The 18,430-nt window shown below is 42.6% G+C and overlaps 1 protein-coding gene across 3 annotated transcripts in view; it reads right to left on the bottom strand.

Moving 5' to 3' along the window:
- The window catches only part of DISC1 (DISC1 scaffold protein), a 340,168-nt gene that overhangs the window by 220,098 nt on the left and 101,640 nt on the right, over positions 1-18,430 (bottom strand). For all 3 annotated transcript variants that reach the window (XM_031659336.1, XM_031659330.1, XM_031659333.1), the window contains exons 6-7: positions 9,627-9,681; positions 4,508-4,610 (exon numbers count right to left, since the gene is read on the bottom strand). In XM_031659336.1, the coding sequence (XP_031515196.1) occupies positions 4,508-4,610; positions 9,627-9,681 (158 nt within the window). The remainder of the gene's footprint in view (positions 1-4,507; positions 4,611-9,626; positions 9,682-18,430) is intronic.

Below are 18,430 nucleotides of genomic sequence, written 5' to 3'. Positions count from 1 at the left end.
GAACTGACTGATATCTAGGAAGGACAGTAACAACAGAATCCACTTTTGCTATCGGCTTTAAACCAAACTATTCTCTGCGGAACAGGAAAATTGAAGCAGAAAGAGAGAATGGAAAGAAAAGAGGTGACTAAAGCACATTTAAGGTGTGTGCAGGTCAGTGAAAAGGGAGAGAAACTATGGGCTTTCTAAGTTACTTTTGTTAATGTGTATTACACCACACTCAACTGGATACATCAGTATCATCATGGTTCTTCTAAAAATCAATAATTACCTATCTGTAGTAGATTTCCTATACTAGCCTACTTTTCTTCCTTTTTTCATTTCTAACATCTTAGTTAATTCCATGACTCCTGAGGTCTTACCACATCCACCCCTCTGTGTACAACATGGCTGGATCACGCTTCCCAAAGTCTGGTTTTAGTCATTCAGTACTCCTCTAAAACATTGTAATGGCTCCCTAAAATGCTCTTATCCTTAGCCTACAATTCAGAGCTCTGTGTATCCTGGTCCTAACCGACTTTGAAGAGCTACCACAATACTAATCCTATACCTGGGCCAATCTAGACTGCTCTTCCTTCTGAAGAAGTAGTTGTGCTTTTCCTCCACATTCAGCCCAGGCATATCTAGCTCCACTCCACTGTGGCCAATGGGACAACACAGCTATCAAAAAAGAAGAGACATTGAGCCAGGATGCCTATAATCCCAGTGACTCCAGAGGCTAAGGCGGAAGGATGGCTTGAGTCCAGGCATTCAAGGCTGCAGTGAACTATGATCTCACCTCTGCACTCCAGCCTGGGTAACAGAGCAAGACCTTGTCTCAAAAAAAAAAAAAAAAAAAAAAAAAAGGAAGGGGGATCTTGTCCTGTTCTCTACTGCATCCTCAGTGCCCAGAACCAGATCTGGCACTTCGTAGATGCTCAATGATATTTTTCTTTTCAGTAAATAAATGGAACAGGTCATTTCCTCTGACTGAAAAGCTTTCTGTCCAGCTCTTCAGTTCTCAAAATCCTTCTGTCTCAGTAAGCCCTGTGTCACTTTTTAGAACATGGCACTGAAACTCTTTGACACATCTCTCACTGAGACTTGTCATAATGGCCCTTCCCTTGAATCAGTGCACCAGGAATGCTGGACCAATAAAACACAATGGAAGTAACACTGCAGTGGTTATAAAAATATGCCCACCAAATTCTTTAATACTCCTCCTTTGGGGTAAAACCTGTTTCCTTCCCCTTCCCTGTGGGCTGAACTTAGTGACTTGCTTCTATTCACTAAGCAGAAGTGATGCTGTGTGACTTTGAAGGCTAAGTCCTAACAAGGCACTGTGGTTTCTGTCTTATTTGCTCTCTCTCCCTCAGATCATTGGCTCTGAGGAAATCAGCTGCTATGTTGCAAGAGGTCCTATGGCACAGCTCTTGTGGCAAGGAACTGAAGCCGTCTGTTAACAACACATGCATGAGCTTGGAAGCAGATCTTTCAGTCCCAGCCAAGCCTTTAGATGACTGCAGCTCCAAAGTGTGTCTTAACAGCAACCTCATGAGACCCTGAGTCAGAGCCATCCAGCTAATTCACTCTGGACTCCTGTGTCTCAGAGACTGTGAGAGATAAAGGTTTGTTGTTTCAGGCTATGAAGTTTGGGGAGCCACACATTAATAGAGATGTATGCCAGTTTCTGAATTCAGACCTTAAGAATAAGAAATTTCCATTTCCTTTCTCTTGGGACTCTCGCTCTTGGAACCTAGCAGCCATGTTGTAAGGAAGCCAAGCTGCCTATAGAGAGGCCCACAGAGACAGCACTCAACAGCCAGACCATATGTATGCACCATATTTGGTGTGGATTCTCCCACCAAATATGGGAGCCACCCCAGTTGAGCCACCCCAGCTGTCCCTGCCAAGCCCTGCCCAAATTGTATTTCCATGGGCAAAATAAATAACTGGTCATATTTTAAGTCACAACATCTTGAGATGATTTATTATGCAGCAGTAGACAATGAAAACAGATTTTGGTATCTGGATATGGAATGCTGTTGTAAAAATATCCTAAAATCAAGGCATTGGTTTGGGGACGTGGTAGTAGGCAGAAGCCTCATGGGCCTCAGTGAAGGATGAAAAAAAGTAAGAAAAATATATCAGAAGCTAGAAAAAAAATATCCTTGTAGTGGCAAAAAAGTCATTGAGTTACCAACTGAGGCAATATAAAAAAGCGTCCTTAATAATCGTAATTATATATCCAAGGAGATTTCCAGGCAGAATACAGAAGTGCCCACTGACCTCCTGTCACTGCCTGTGATGAAATGCAGGAGAAGAGAGATGAATTAAAGAATAAACTGTTACATGTAAAGGAGCTAGATCTGACCAGGTTTGAAAATGAAACTAATTTCTTACTCCTGCTCTCTGCAAATGGCGAATAATTCTCAAATTAAGAAAGGGCCTCAGGCCATAGATCAAAGTCAGGATGGATGTATTAGTCCTTTCTCACACTACTCTAAAGATACCACCTGAGATTGGGTAATTTATAAAGAAAATAGGTTTAGTTGGCTCACAGTTCTGCATGGCTAGGGAGGCCTCAGGAAACTTACAATCATGGCAGAAGGCAAGGGGAAAGCAAGGCACCTTCTTCACAAGGTGGCGAGAAGAATGAATGCAGGAAGAACTACCAAACACTTGTTAAACCATCAGCTCTCAAGAGAACTCACTCACTATCATGAGAACAGCATGGGGGAAACCACCCTCATGATCTAAACACCTCCCACCGGGTCCCTCCCTTGAATGTGGGGATTACAATTTGAGATGAGATTTGGGTGGGGACACAGAGCCAAACCATATCATTTGGTCTACAAATCTAAGAGAGAGAATCATAGAAACTTGAAGACAGACAAAAGACCCCCTAAGAATCTTAATGACATCTCTCAAGATCCTCTCCATTCAATAGGGGTTTTAAGAATCTTACCTAATGGAGTGAAGGTTTGCCCATTCTGAAGGTATCGAAATAGGAGGAAACAGAAATAGCATTATATGCAGGAGTTGCAAAAAAATGTCAACCACCTTATCACCAGTATCACCCATTGACTGAAGGGCCCGTCCACCAAAGAGCATACAGTGCAATCAGAAAACAGTGAGGTCAAAAGGTCAGTTACCAGGAGGGTTAATTCAGGTCATCCTTCAACAGATCAGGCCTTACCAATTTTCTCAGCTGACCAAAGAGCTAAAACAGGAAACCTACCCCATATGCAATATGCCATCTTAGGCATTTTCCCTGGAGTCTGAAGAGAGATTGTTCACACTGGAGTGAGGCTATCTCTGCTGCCTGAATTATACATTTCTTCCCTCGGGCTTAATACAGACTCATCCACCTGTATTCCTGGGAAAGATATATTGATTAAGAAAGGCAAAAACCCTAACTCAGAAGCAAGACTGTGTTCAATCTTCTTTTTTTTTCTCCTAGCAAATGGGCTCATAATTTCAAGTAAATGGCATGTGAAGCTGTTAAGAGCCAAGCCCCACATTCGCACTGCCATGTTGTACGGGTTGTAAATAATACGCGTGACTGCACCAGGGACCAAATTGCTCATTAGCTGCCAACATTAGTTGTTTAATGATCTGAGGAGCAGAAGCTGCCAATTACTGTATTCCTTCTTAAAATACCATTTAAAACCCACACATGTAATTATTATACCTTTTCGTTAAATTTTCATGATTCTTTTGAAGCTGATGAGCTATGGGTCCATTCAACCTACAAAACTCAGAGAACTTTTTGAAGCTGTCATTATGTAACTGGGTTAAATATCCGTATATAATACACCAAGAGAGGGCCTGGACTTTAGCCCCAGGTCAGCCACTGCTGAGCTCATTGAGTGACCTTAACCAAAGGACACATCCCGCAGCCTCAACCTCCCCATCAGTCCATTCGGATCACGGTCTCTCTCCCATCTACCTAATACAGTAATTGTGAAAATAAAATAACAAATACAGAGGAGTGTTTGAACGCACTATTCAAATGATAGGATAAGATACTGTTTTCAGAGACTCTTGTTTTCAAGCTACTAATTAATGGAAAAATAATTCCTTAATAACTGCCAGACTAAGAGGGAGCATAATCCTTTGGGGATTCGCCAAGTTTCTGTGACTAGATTTTTAAACCGAGGACATCCATTTGTCTCATGCTACCATCCTTCCCCCACAGGAAGGGTCTGAGCACACCCAATAATCCTCATTCAGTGTTTACAGATACACAATACTACATACACATCTGCTAGAATCATATGGCACACAGAGTACATTCAGTCTCTAAACTCTTCAAGAAACAGGAACTGGAAGTCCCAAATGCGGTACTCAGATAAACAACTTGTGCTATATTATGTGTACGTTAGTGAAACTCCCCAGAAAAGCTTTCAGATGTCTGAGAATGGCATAATAACCGTGGAATGTTCATCGAGGGCAAAACACGGTGCGCTGGTGGCTGTCATTATTTTAGTTGGACAGCTTCAACATCTCCTACACTGCCAGTTACCTGATATGGCATGCATTTTGGCTTCAAGCAAGGCTGGTAGTTGGGTTTCAATATCGTTAACTTTCTTCCTCAGGGTGCTGCAGAATTTCTCACTCATACACACCTAGGGGGAGAGAAATGGCCAGGAATCATCATTTATTCAGCTAAAAATCAGAAGGCAGTAGAACAGCCAGGTCAGAGATTTCTGGATTTGTAAGTAATTAAAAGGGGTGATGAAGAGTAATTGGAGGATAATGCTCAAAAAGCAAGAAATGGAAAAAGAAAGACAAGGAAGAGAGGGAGGGAGGGAGGGAAGGAGGGAGGGAGGGAGGGAGGGAGGAAGGGAGGAAGGAAGGAAGGAAGGAAGGAAGGAAGGAAGGAAGGAAGGAAGGAAGGAAGGAAGGAAGGAAGGAAGGAGGGAAGGAGGGAAGGAAGGAAGGAGAGAGAGAGAGGAAGGAAGGGAGGAAGGAAGTCAGGGAGGGATGGAAAAGAAAAGAAGGGAAGGAGGGACGAAGGGAGAGAGGAAGGGAGAAGGAAGAAAGGGAGGGAGGGAGGAAGAAACAGGGAAGAAGGGAAGGAAGGAAGGGAAGGGATGGGAAGGAGGGAAATGGAAGAAAAAGAACAAAATAAAGTGAGCAATGGTGTATTCCAAGCATATGCCCATCACCCAAACTCAATTACAAAACCGATAGGAGCTAATCCAACAGAGAGCAACCACAAGTTAACATCATTGCATCACTCCTGCCTCCTGCCTTCTCCAGACCTTTGCCGAATCCTCCTGTCTGCATCACTTTCGTAGCCCCAGGTGGTCTGGCTCACTCATACGCTTCGGGACTCCGCTCAGTCGCTGCCTGGGAGGAAAGGCCTTGCTGATCACCCACCCAAAATAGCAGCCTCCCTTGGCCCTCCCTCCGCTTGATGTTTTTCCACAGCTTCCGCTCAGATGACACACTATGTACTTCCATTCCTTTGTTTCCACATTGTCTGTCTGCTGGGATACGAGCTTATGTGAGCAGGGACTTTGCTCTGTGCCTGGCACATAGTATGCAGTGAATAAAGATACGGCCATTGAGATGAAGGTCAAAGCTGCAAGCTAAATTTAATTACTAGTATTAATAGACACTGTTTAGGGAAACTTTGAAGGCAGATAGATACTTGCTGGCAAGTCAGATTTGAAAAATAGACAAGTAATTCTCAGTGAGGTTTGAGGGTTTTATCATGTATTTTCCCATAACATTCCAAACACATCCTACAGTTTTTTTCTTTGGTTTTTCAAAAACAGCAAAAATCTTAAATCTTAATTTCTTTTTCCAAATGTCTTTAGGTTATCTTTTATTTTGTTGGAGGCTAAAACATCACATTTTCCCCTTTTTGAACCCTTTCAGCAGTCTCAAGACTTTTCATATGCCAACGATATCTAGACTCAGATTAATGAGCTATCTAGAAAAATTTAATTTCCCAGAAGAATCTAGGGTTTGTTGGACACCATCAACTTTAAATGTTTTCTTATATCAGTTTGAATTGAGATTATTTTTAGAGTCAAAGCAGACCTCATCCATCCTGCCTAAAATACTCCACTGTTTCTCTCATGGACTTCCATATGTTCTATTCAGTGGCTATAATTTTCCAACATCTTTTTTATAAAAATCATTCTCTGGATGAAGACGACAGTTTGGTAGCCTCTAAACAAAGCCTGCACTGGTGGTGTTGGGCATCCACATGTCCAAAGTAATTAATTCCGAGACCCTTTCAACGTCTTGAGACTTTTCAGGATGTCAGAACCAGAGTTAAAAGGAAGGTATCCCTTCCCCCAGCACCAAGTCTGAATTTGTCTCAAACCCAGATGACTGGCACATCCCATCGTATCCATTTAATAATGTCATCTGAGGTCTGAGGGCATTTCCATTAACTCTGTAACACCAGCCATAATTCTTGTGTCTCATCCAATCTATGTCCAATATTTTTGATTTTAGTGAACAGTATCTGTTAATCATAATTGGGTCAGTTTCTCCTTTGTTGAGCAAATCTATCCTTCAAGCTGTCGATATTAATACAAAACAACCTTTCTGAATCTTCTTATTAAATTGCAGTGTTCACTCTTTCAGGCTCTACTGGATGTAATCTAATATCTACCAATCTCCAGATATCCCATTTATTTCCAACTGTTTCTTCCATCTCATTTATCCCTTAATTACCTTTGGTTTGGGTAACCCATAAGAGTTTAAGAAATGTAATGAGTGCAAGGAAGGTTTCATTTCTTTCTGAGACAGGAGTCTAAAGAATATCAGGTAGGGGTGTGTGTGTGTGTGTGTGTGTGTGTGTGTGTGTATCTAACACACTAGAGAAAGAAAGCTATATCAGTCTGAGACCTTTAGCTCATGGTCACTAGTCAATCTAGTTTAAAGTAAAGAGAAAGGTGTTTTGTGTGACTGGACAGTTGTGTTTTAATTATCTGTGGACTAATATAACCCCCTTCCCACAGCACACACACACACACACACATTCATGTCTGTGCACACATACCTATCCAACTCTGCACACACATGTACACATCCCCAGAAAACCTGTGTATCCTTTTTATTTACAAATAAAATTGGACACCAAGGAACTCATTATCAAATGGAGCTTTTATGTTTACATTTTAAAATCAAAGATATGAGTTCCTTAATTTTATGGAAAAGCAAAGTAATTATAAAGTGTTTTAAATGTATTAGACAAGGTATATGCAATGGTTGGAAATGTTTTCGTCCCCCCAGAATTCACAGGTTGAAATTCTAACTCCCAAGGTGATGGCATTAGGAGGTGGGGCCTTTGGGAGGTGATCAGGTCATGAAGGTGGGGCCCCCATGAAGGGTTAGTACCCTTATAAAGAAGCCCGAGACCCCGCCTTGCCCTCTTTCTTCCATGCGGGAATACAACAAGAAGTCAATCTGCAGCCTGGAAGAGGGCCTCTCACCAGAACTTAGCCATGCTGGAACCCTGATCTCAGACTTCTAGTCTTCAAAGCAATGGGAATTAAATTTCTGTTATTTATAAGCCACCCCGTCTATGGTACTTTGTTATAACAACCCAAATGGAGTAAGACGGTATGCAAACAAAGCAAACCATTTTTGATATTTGGGAAAATCTAAGATCTTTAATAGTAGTTCGAGATTTTCAACAAATCCTAATACTGAGTACATATCAGTATATGTGTGTATCCACAATACACAGTGTCATAAACACACACATATAAGCACCATCTGCATTATATAATAGGCACACCTGTATCCTCAGTGTTGGTGTACAGATGCATTCATGTTACCTATACAGTATGATCTGAAGATAGTCAATAAACTCAGACCCAAGACAGTTCTCCTATCTTTTAATTCTACACAGAAATCAGGATGCACCTGATAAACAGTAGAAGATGTAAGAGAGGCCAGGTGCAGTGGTTCTTGCCTGCAATCCCAATTTTGACAGACTGAGGCAGGAGAATCGCCTGAGCTCAGAAGTTCAAGACCAGCCTGAGCAACCTAGCAAAACCTGGTCTCTACTAAAAATCAAACAAATTTAGCTGGGCAAGGCAGCATATGTCTGTAGTCCCAGCTACTTGGGAGGCTGAGGCAGAAGGATTACCTGAGCCCAGGAGATCAAGGCTGCAGTGAGCTGTGATCCTGCCATTACACTCCAGCCTGGGTGACAGAGCCTTTGGGTGAGCAGAGCAGAATTCAGGCATTTCTGGGTCCCTGGTTCCGATGCTGTCTTATGGGCACCACTTGTTCCTAACAGGAAGCTCTATTTGTATGCAAGTTATAATTACCCATCAAACCTGCGGCTCTGTGACCTTTAGCAAAATCACTGGGTGTTGTTTTCAGAAATAAATTCGATACAGAAACGGAGAAAATGCACAGAGTAACTCTAGACATTTTTGCCAACAACACATCCCCGATTTTGGCTTAGCTGCAGTGAGCCCTTGGCGTGTTTCCTGATCCAGGGTCCAAGACTTTCTTTCCCTGGGCACAGAGACTGGAAGAGAGTCCTTCCAGGCCAACAGGCTCTTGGCTGCATTGCTCTCTGCTCAGCAAGCTGTCCTTTTTACATTTCGACCATCGTACAACCACCCCTGGTTCCCAGACCTACTGCAAATAATGAATGATTCATACCCAGTTCTCTGCCACAACATTTAGTCATAATTCACAGAGTAATTGATCCTCTTTCTCAGTCTGTCAATAACTTGGCCAGGTATAAATATATATGAGAAGGGCTTTTGTTTTGTAAATTGTGGTTATCCTAACTAATGAGGACATTGACTATTTAAATTAATTGACCGTGCTCCCAGGGAATAATGAAGACATATTCTGTCTGTACACAAATCAAGGTCTTGCTATGGCAGTATAAACGATGTATAAAATAGGCAAAATGATTGTCAAGCCAACTGAAAAGCTTTAAAGAACAAAAAACAGTCACCGACTGTTTCATTTGTGAGGAAACTAGACATTGCCCTCCTGGGAAGAAAAGTAATTAATTTCTCAAGTTACTACTATCCTGAAAGCATTTTTTTTTTCTTTGAGATGGAGTCTCGCTCTGTCTCCCAGGCTGGAATGCAATGGTGCAACCTCGGCTCACTGCAACCTCCACCACCTGGGTTAAAGTGATTCTCCTACTTTGGCCTCCCGAGTAGCTGGGATCACAGGCACCCGCCACCATGCCCAGCTGATTTTTGTATTTTTAGAAGAGATGGGGTTTCACGACGTTGGTCAGGCTGATCTCGAACTCTTGAACTCAGGTGATCCGCCTGCCTCAGCCTCCCAAAGTGCTGGGATTACAGGCGTAAGCCACTGCACCCGGCCCCGAATGCATCTTTAAGCAAAGGGTTTCAATATGCATAGCGGCAGTCCTTTTCCAGTCGCTAAATTGACAGCTTCTTTGGTAGCAAAGACCAAACCAGTCAATTTCTGGGGTGTTCACAAGTCGAGACCTCCACTATGGCAGAAGCACTCTCTCCTGGCTCTTTTAACTCATCATTGGGACTGCAAAATGGCTTGACAAAGTCTACGTGTTTTTGCAGAAGCTAGGTATCCTATGATCTAGACATAAAATCAAGTCAAAGGAAAGCTTCATAGGCTTTTTTGGAAAATGGGAGTATAAAGGTACTTACCTTAGTAGTGATTTCTTTAAGTGACAAGTTGAGGGATTTTATTCTTTCCTGGAGGCTGGAAAAATTAAAAAGAGGAGATTGGTCGTCTTGGTAACCACAATTCAATACCACCACAGTTAGGAATACTGCAAAAAGTGAACCTTCCACTGGTCTGATGGATGAAGAAGTGCAGGAGGAAAGACGATGCCAAATTGGTTCCATTTGACTATGGAATAAATATGGTGCTAGGAAGCAGACCTTTCCTCCCTTATTATGCCTTACTAAAGCTAGTATTACAATTTTATCATGTCCGGAGTGTACATCTACTGATAACGGGAAGAACAGCCAAGGTGTGCTCCTGGCAGCAAAGGATTAAAATCTGCATTCCTATAACCACCTTCCCAGAAGGAAGGTGTATGCTGAGTAGTGTCTCACTAGCAGGGAATCAAATAGTATCTATTTGGGTAGACCATGCGATTCAGCAAGTACGTACCCAGTGCCCTCTGCATTGAGCACTGAAGTAGAGCATAAAGGAGAGACATATATTTAAAGTATGTCTGAGATAGCACCCCTTAGGTTCTCCCACTTCTCTTTTCTCCTTAGCACTTTTCACCTTGACATATTTATTTATTCACGTAATTTCTCTCTCTCCCACTGGAACTTAAGTTCCACGAAGGCAGTGACTGTCTGTTGTGTTCATTCCTGCATCCCCATTGCTTAAACAATTCCTGGAGCTTGTTAGTCAGCCCTCAGTCAATATCTGTAGAATGAATGAATCAATGCAATTAAGAGTCAGATCTTATTATGAAGGTTGTTACCTAGTGGAGAAGAAACACACGCACGTGATTCGCTATAATATAAAGCAAGAGGAAAAAATTACTATAAGGGGAATAGAAAATCAATACTAGGAGAAAACTGCTACATAAAAGCTGTCACCAGGCAGAATATTGTTTGCCTTGAGCAATGGAGACAATAACTTGTGGAGCAATTTAGAACTAGGAAAGCTTACCGGAAGAGGTGAAAAGTGAACTGGGCCTCAATGGAAAAAACAAAAAAACAACAACAAAAAAAAAGGAGAATGAAATTCTAGCAAGAAGATAAATCTAACTGGACCAAATGGTTCTCACAGGTGACTTGTGAAAGATAAAGTTAAACAAGGAAATGACTATTTCTGGTAGGAAAGGAGAGGGAAGGATGGAGTGGGGCCTATCTGTATCTACAATGTTTGCTTATTTATTTAGTTAGGGGCCGGGCGCAGTGGCTCATGCCTGTAATCCCAGCACTTTGGGAGGCCGAGGTAGGGGGATCACCTGTGGTCAGAAGCTCGAGACCAGCCTGGCCAATATGGTGAAACCCCATCTCTACTAAAATACAAAAATTAGCCAGGCGTGGTGGCATGCACCTGTAGTCCCAGTTACTTGGGAGGCTGAGGCAGGAGAATTGCTTGAACCCAGGAGAATTGCTTGGTGTGAGCCGAGATCATGCCACTGCACTCCAGCCTGGGTGACAGAGTGAAACTCCATCTCTAAAAAAATAAAAGAAAATAAATTTATTTAGTTAGGGAAAGAAAATCAAAGTAAATATGGAGTAAATTCTACTATCTGTTTAATTGTAATGGTGAGTAAATGAGTGTTGTATTTTTAAATATGTTTGAAATATTTACAATTAAAATAATTTTAAAGAAACATCAGCCAGGCGCAGTGGCTCAAGCCTGTAATCCCAGCACTTTGGGAGGCCGAGACGGGCGGATCACGAGGTCAGGAGATCAAGACCATCCTGGCTAACATGGTGAAACCCCGTCTCTACTAAAAAAATACAAAAAAACTAGCCGGGCGAGGTGGCGGGCGCCTGTAGTCCCAGCTACTTGGGAGGCTGAGGCAGGAGAATGGCGTGAACCCAGGAGGCGGAGCTTGCAGTGAGCTGAGATCCGGCCACTGCACTCCAGCCTGGGCGACAGAGCGAGACTCCTTCTCAAAAAAAAAAAAAAAAAAAGAAATATCAAGGGCAAGCTTTAGTCAGTATTAAATGACAGACTAAGGAGTTTTGAGTTTTATCCCTCAAGCAATAAGAAATCATTCCATTTTTTAGCAAGAGAGCAACATGAAAAAAATGTTTTCATTTTTTAGAAAACTAATTGGGTGGCACTATGAGAGATGATTTGGAGGAAGAAAGTCTGAATGTGGCAAAGCCAGGCAGGACCCTTCAGCAGTGTAAGCCAGTCGGGGGCGCACGGGCCCCGCAGAGTGATACGGGTCAGAAAGGGGAGGGAGGCACAGGACTGGATTACGTGGATGCTCAGAGCAGTGAGAACATCCATTCCAGAGTTTTGTATTCTTTCATGCATTCATGAACTCATCCATTCTTCAAATATCTATCTGCTGGGCACCCAGCAAGTTAGGGACTTAGAGCATGAAGACATGGTTCCTGCCCACAACCACTTATTGCTACTAGATATGCCAGAAAATGTAACAGATGCCAGAAGAGGAGGGATTACTTGATTAAATGATGACCTGCAAAAGGAAAGGTCAAGGTTTTGGGGGTATGTGTGGGGAGGGGGTGCAGGGTGTCAGGAAATCTTATACCAGGGGTTGCCAAGTATTAGAGCTAAGCTGCCAATTTGCTGATTTTTGTTTGTTTGTTCTTCAACCGTAAGAACAATTTTTTGATGTTATCACATCTACCAATTTGTCATTTCTGAGTATAAGCAAATTCGTTTCAATTGTAAACACCTGGGAACTGGTGCGGGTCCATACTAATCAGTCATTACCACTTGAGACCTACTTTCAACAGAGGAGGGTTTTCCAGTCCAGCTGAGATCAGCCCAAAAGGAGGAAGTGAGGGTTGACAGAGGTGGAGCATGTGACACCAGACTCTTCAGAATGCAGGAGTTGCCATCTGACAAAAATTAGTGTACTCAGTGGGAACAGAGGAAAACAACCTTTGGAAGCCTGCCTGGAGAATTCTAGACTCTGGCTGGCTGGGGACTGGATCTTTTGAGAGAATGTAAGTCAGAGTGTCACACAGACATGAAGATTGGGGCAGATGAAACCACTCAGAGTGGTGGGGAGAGAAGAACAGAGGGCATCCAACGTGGACCCGGTCTGCTTCTTCCTCTGATTCTAATAGCAGCACCAGCTTTGGACGGCTAATGCCTGCTGTCCAAACTGAAAACCTTCCTTGGGCAGAAATGCACTTTCCCTTGCTGAGCTTGTGAGAGTCTATTCAACAAATACATTTTTAACAAATGGTTCACCACATCATTGAACCTATGTGAGCATTTAATAGTGTATTATAAGTAGATGTTCCCAACCACACACACAGACTAGCTCATGCATTCACAATTCAGATGAGTAGCAGATCCTCTTACTGATACTGAAATTTTAGCTGACCAAAACGGCTGTGCTGTTAGCTAATGCCCAACATATCACATAAAAAGTAGGTCAAGCACCGTCTTTCCAGAGGTTGACACAGTTCACTGGTCTGGGCTCAGATCTGGCCCTATCCCAGAAAGAAAATTAGTCTCCTCTTAGATATCATGTTAGAGGAAGGAGGCAGTGGTGCAGATAATTAAATGCATTGTTTTATATTTAATTTGATTTATATTTAATTTATGCTATATTCCTTTTTGCAACAGATTTACCTTCCCAATTATGTTTTGCTCAGGCTACTATTAACATGAGTTGTATCCCTGGGGTATATACAGAATAAAAGCAATTGTGGGGGAGCAGACGATATGAGTAATCTATATACTATGCTAGTGGGTTACAGGCTATTTATAATAGAAGAATTCTCTCAAATCAAAGTTTACACAGCATTATAAAATATAATAAAGATAACAGGGAATCTGCTTTTATTGAAGAGGGGTGTCTGGCCTAGTGTACAAAGATGTCACTTTAGCCCCCCCACACACACACACATTGCTGCTGCCATCACACTGTGGTCCCCAAACCATAATTCCAGGAGCAGGAATACAAACCGAAAACCAGAAAATAAGACCAGTTCAATGTTGATAAGCAAGAATTCCATGTACTTTAAATGAGTATAACCAATCCCCACTTTTTAAAAAACTTGCATATTATTCATAACAAATATGAACTATCTTCTCAGATGAAATTATGCCTTATCCTAGAAACACATAATTTGTCCACACAAATTAGCAAATATGTTTCCAGAAACACACCAGACCTAATTTACCCAAATCAGTATCTTCATTCCAAGTGGCTGCCCCGGAAATAACAGAGTCCAACGTTTATTGAACACTTACTATGTACCAGACACTCTCCCAAATTCTTTATGCAGATGAGCATTTTAAATTCTTATTATAACTCTATGAAGTAGAAACTACAATCATCTACATTGTAAGACAAGAAAATTTAATCAAAGAGACTAAGAGAGATTTAAGTAACTTTCCCGGGGTAACCAGTTGGTAATTATGGGGGATTAAATGGTAACCCAGGCAGTCTAACTATCTGCTCTCCTAACTACTCAACAATACTAACTACCACTCCCAGAAGCTGTGTACCTATTTAAAATAAACTGTCATCATCCAGACAAATTTTTTGAATTCTACTTTAGAATTTTGTTAAATGTACAATATAATCAATATCATGATTTGTAAATACACGTTATTCTTTACTCACAAACTGGTGTTCCAATCATATGACCAAATTTCACCCTCAACAAATGAAACCTTAGAAAAATTGAGACTACTGACATGAATGTACTGCACAGAACGTACATCAGTAGCAGATGGTCCTGGGGGTGATGACTGTAGCAAAAGGAAATTAAATGCAAAGGTGCCTGTCACCAGTTGAGTTGTGTACCCCAAAATTCACAGGTTAGAGTCCGAATCCCCAGTACCTAAGAATGTGACGGTGTTTGGAGATATGGCTTTTCAATAGGTAACAAATTTAAAATAAAGTCATTAGGGTGGACCCCAATCCAATATGACTGGTATCATTATAGGAAGAGATGTGGAGGGCCGGGTGTGGTGGCTCCCAGCACTTTGGGAGGTCGAGGTGGGTGGATCACGAGGTCAGGAGATCTAGACCATCTTGGCTAACATGGTGAAACCCTGTCACTACTAAAAATATAAAAAATTAGCTGAGTGTGGTGGCGGGTGCCTGTAGTCCCAGCTACTTAGGAGGCTGAGGCAGGAGAATGGTGTAAACCCGGGAGGCCGAGCTTGCAGTCAGCCAAGATCACGCCACTGCACTCCAGCCTGGGCTACAGAGCCAGACTCTGCCTCAAAAAAAAAAAAAAAAAAAAAGAGAGATGTGGAGACAGACACATGTGGAGGGAAGACCATCTGAGGACAAAAGAGAAAATGGCTATCTGCAAGTCAATGAGAGGAGCCTCAGAAGAAACCAGCCCTGCCGACACCTTGATCTTAGACATTCAGCCATCAGAGTTGTGAGAAAATAAATTTCTGTTGTCTAAGCCACCCTATCCATGGTACTTTATTACGACAGCCCTAGCAGACTCGTGCATGTGGAATTTTCCATTTCTCATGGTATGATGAGTTATATGTATTATTAAGGCACAGCACACTGGTGCTTCACGATCCAGGTAAAAATAGTTGCTACTCCATGTAGCAGCAGCAGCAGGTCCAGCAGAAAACACGGCAACTGTTTTGTTTTCTTCAGACTGACAGTTTCTTTTCAATCTGCCCAACTGGGAGACTGCGGGCCGCAACAACAATAAATGTGTGTAGAATATTATCATTCTTGCCTGCAGTTTAGGAGCTAAGTATTATGAATGGTGGCTCTAAGAAAATGTTATGTGAGAATGTCTTTGATTTTTTAAAATGATTATGGATTATGATTTAAAAATTATTATTTAAAAATGATTCATTAGAAATGAAAAAGGGCTCCCTTCAATACTCCTGCAATATCACAAACATAATGCAATCACTGATGTCAAAAATATAAGGAATAAAAATTCAATCTGGGGAGGGACAGATTGCTTTTCAGCCATAATTAGAAGGGCAAATGGAATTTAAGTCAATAACAGTCACTAATCTAGATAATACAAGCCAAGACTTGGTCAAGGGCCAGAATGAGACATTTATACAGGAGGATACAGCCAGGCAATTTTGGTTTAATGACTTGGGAGTGAGAAACTATTCTAAAGATAACTGATCCGACCAAAGAACTGTCTCTACTTCTACCACTCTGCTCCAAGCCACAGGCACCTCTCCTCTGAAATGCTGCAATAGTCTCAGAACAGTTCTGCATTTACCCTCACTCCTCCACAGTCTGTTCTTGAGATACAGCCAGGGTGAGCCTTCACAAGCATGTCAAATAAAATGCCACTATTCAGCCCAAAACCCTGCTCCATCACACCTGGGTCGAGCCAAGTCTGCAAGGACCTATATGGCCCATCTCTCATCACATCTCTTACCTCCTCTCCTACAACTCCCTTCTTTGCTTGCTCCACCCTGGCCACAGAGGCCTCCTGACAGCTCCTCAAGTCTGCTGTGGCTGGTGCAGGCTCCACTGCCTTGACCTTCTGCCCCAGCACATATAATGGGCCGACCCCCTCCCACCTGCAAGTCCTTGCTCACCTCTGACACTCTCAGTGAGGCTGGCCTGACTACTCCATCGACAGCTGTAAATTCCACATCCACTCGTCTTCCGCCCCAACCCCCAAGTCATGTTCATTTTCTACTAACCTACCTGTAACTTACTTATTTATTACGTTTGTTATTTATTTCTGCCTTTTACCACTAGAAAAAGAATGCCATGTGGGCAAGGATCTTTGGAGAAGTACTTGAAGTGCTTGGCACACAGTGTGTACCTAATAAATATTTGATTAATGTATAATACTCACATTCTTGCCTTCTCTCTAAGAAACAAGTCGGGTGGGGTAGAGTGGGGCGGAAGCATCCTCACCTCTGTTAGAGGCACACTCAAACCACAGGATGGTGAGTGGCACCATCTTTATCCCCACTTCCCACCACTGTCCCCTCAGGATCAGGGATTAAAGGCTGCAGCTGCTCTTGACTGTATGGCTGGGGTGGAGCTTTGCATGACAGAGAAAGAAGAGGTTAAAAACTTGGAGTCAACTCATCAGATGTCCTCTCTTCTTTTAAAATTCCATCTCTCAGAAGTCATATTTATCTCAGTTTATCTCTGTTGGAGGGTTTCCTTTCATGGGCTATATTGCATGTTGAACTGTGTTCTCCACAAAATTCGTATGTTGATGTCCTGACCTCCATACCTCAGAATGTGACTGCAGTTGGAAATAGGTCATTGCAAATGTACTTTGAGTTAAGATCAACCATACTCCGACATGACTGGTGTCCTTATAAAAGGGGAAATGTGGATTCAGAGACATGTACAGAGGGAAGATGACATGAAAAGACACAGGGAGAAAATGATCATCTACAAGCCAAGGAGAGATGCAGATCCTTCCCTGACAGTCCCCAGGAGAAAGCAACCCTGCTGACACCTTGATTCTCGGCCTTTTTTTTTTTTTTTTGAGATGGAGTCTCATTCTGTCTCCCAGGCTGGAGTGCAGTGATATGATCTCAGCTCACTGCAACCTCCATTTTCTGGGTTCAAGCGATTCTCCTGCCTCAGCCTCCCAAGTAGCTGGGATTACAGGCCTGTGCCAGAACACCTGGCTAATTTTTTTGGTATTTTTAGTAGAAACGGGGTTTCACCATATTAGCCAGGCTGGTCTCAAACTCCTGACCTCAAGTGATCCACCCACCTCGGCCTTCCAAACTGTTGGGATTACAGGTGTGGGCCACTGCACCCGGCCAATTCTTGGACTTCTAGACATGATAAATTTCTGTATTTAAGCCAGGTGGCTGTGGTGCTGCTTTATTATGGCAGCAAACTAATACAGGCTGGCAATGGAAAGGAAGACATGTGGAGGGCCACTCATTCCTGCCTCTTAGAAAAGTAAGAGCTAGAAGTCTGGAAGTGAGGTGTAGGCCTGGGCAAAGGGCACCAGTGGTCTCATCTGGGAGCCTGCCTCTAGCAAAGTGCCAAATGAGTCCTCACTGCCAACATGATGCCAAGGTCAGAAGATGGTTCCAAAAATTCAGAGTGATTGTGCTTAGAGCATCTTGCTCATCTTTCTCAAAAACCTATAGCTACTGCTATAATGTCAGTGTGTCCTCCAGAATTCATGTGTTGGAAACTTAATTCCCAAGGCAACCATGTCGAGAGGTAGGACCTTTAAGAAATGTTTAGGTTTTCAGGAATCTGCCCTCATGAATGGATTAATATCATTATTGGGGGAGTGGGTTCCTGATAAAAGGGTGAGTTTGATCCCCTCCCCTTCTCTCTCTCTCTCTCTCTCTCTCTCTCTCGATCTCTCTTGCCCTTCTGCTTCCTGCCATGGGATGATGCAGTAAGAAGGTCCTTGCCAGATGCAGCCCCCTCAACCTCGGACTTCCAAGCCTCCAGAAGTGTAAGAAATAAATCTTCTCTCTCTATAAATCACTCAGTCTGCAGTAACAAAATGGACTAAGACAGCTGCATTGGGCATCTATTTGGTTACAGAATCCCACGCCCCAATCTAATAGCCACTAACAACTATTTACTCGGTTTCTCCAGATCCTGTCCCTTAGGGAAGCCTATCTCAAGAGCCTTATAACATACTTGAATCCACACCCTCGCTCTGTAATACTTCCAATACTCTCCTTAAATCCAGGCAAAAGAACTCCTCCCTTGCTCTCTGCCACATTGGAGGGCTCTGTCCTGATCCTCCTTACCCTTAAGGGGAAGGGTAAATGGGGGGGCCAAAGGTACATGCCACCCAAAGCTGGTTCAGGCAGCCACGACTAGAAGTGCCTTCCTGAAGAGCCAGGA

Source organism: Papio anubis, chromosome 1, assembly GCF_008728515.1.
Source record: "Papio anubis isolate 15944 chromosome 1, Panubis1.0, whole genome shotgun sequence".
Classification (NCBI taxonomy): Eukaryota; Metazoa; Chordata; class Mammalia; order Primates; family Cercopithecidae; genus Papio; species Papio anubis.
The sequence above is the reverse complement of the archived record's forward strand: the minus strand, read 5'-3'. Positions and strand labels throughout refer to the sequence as shown.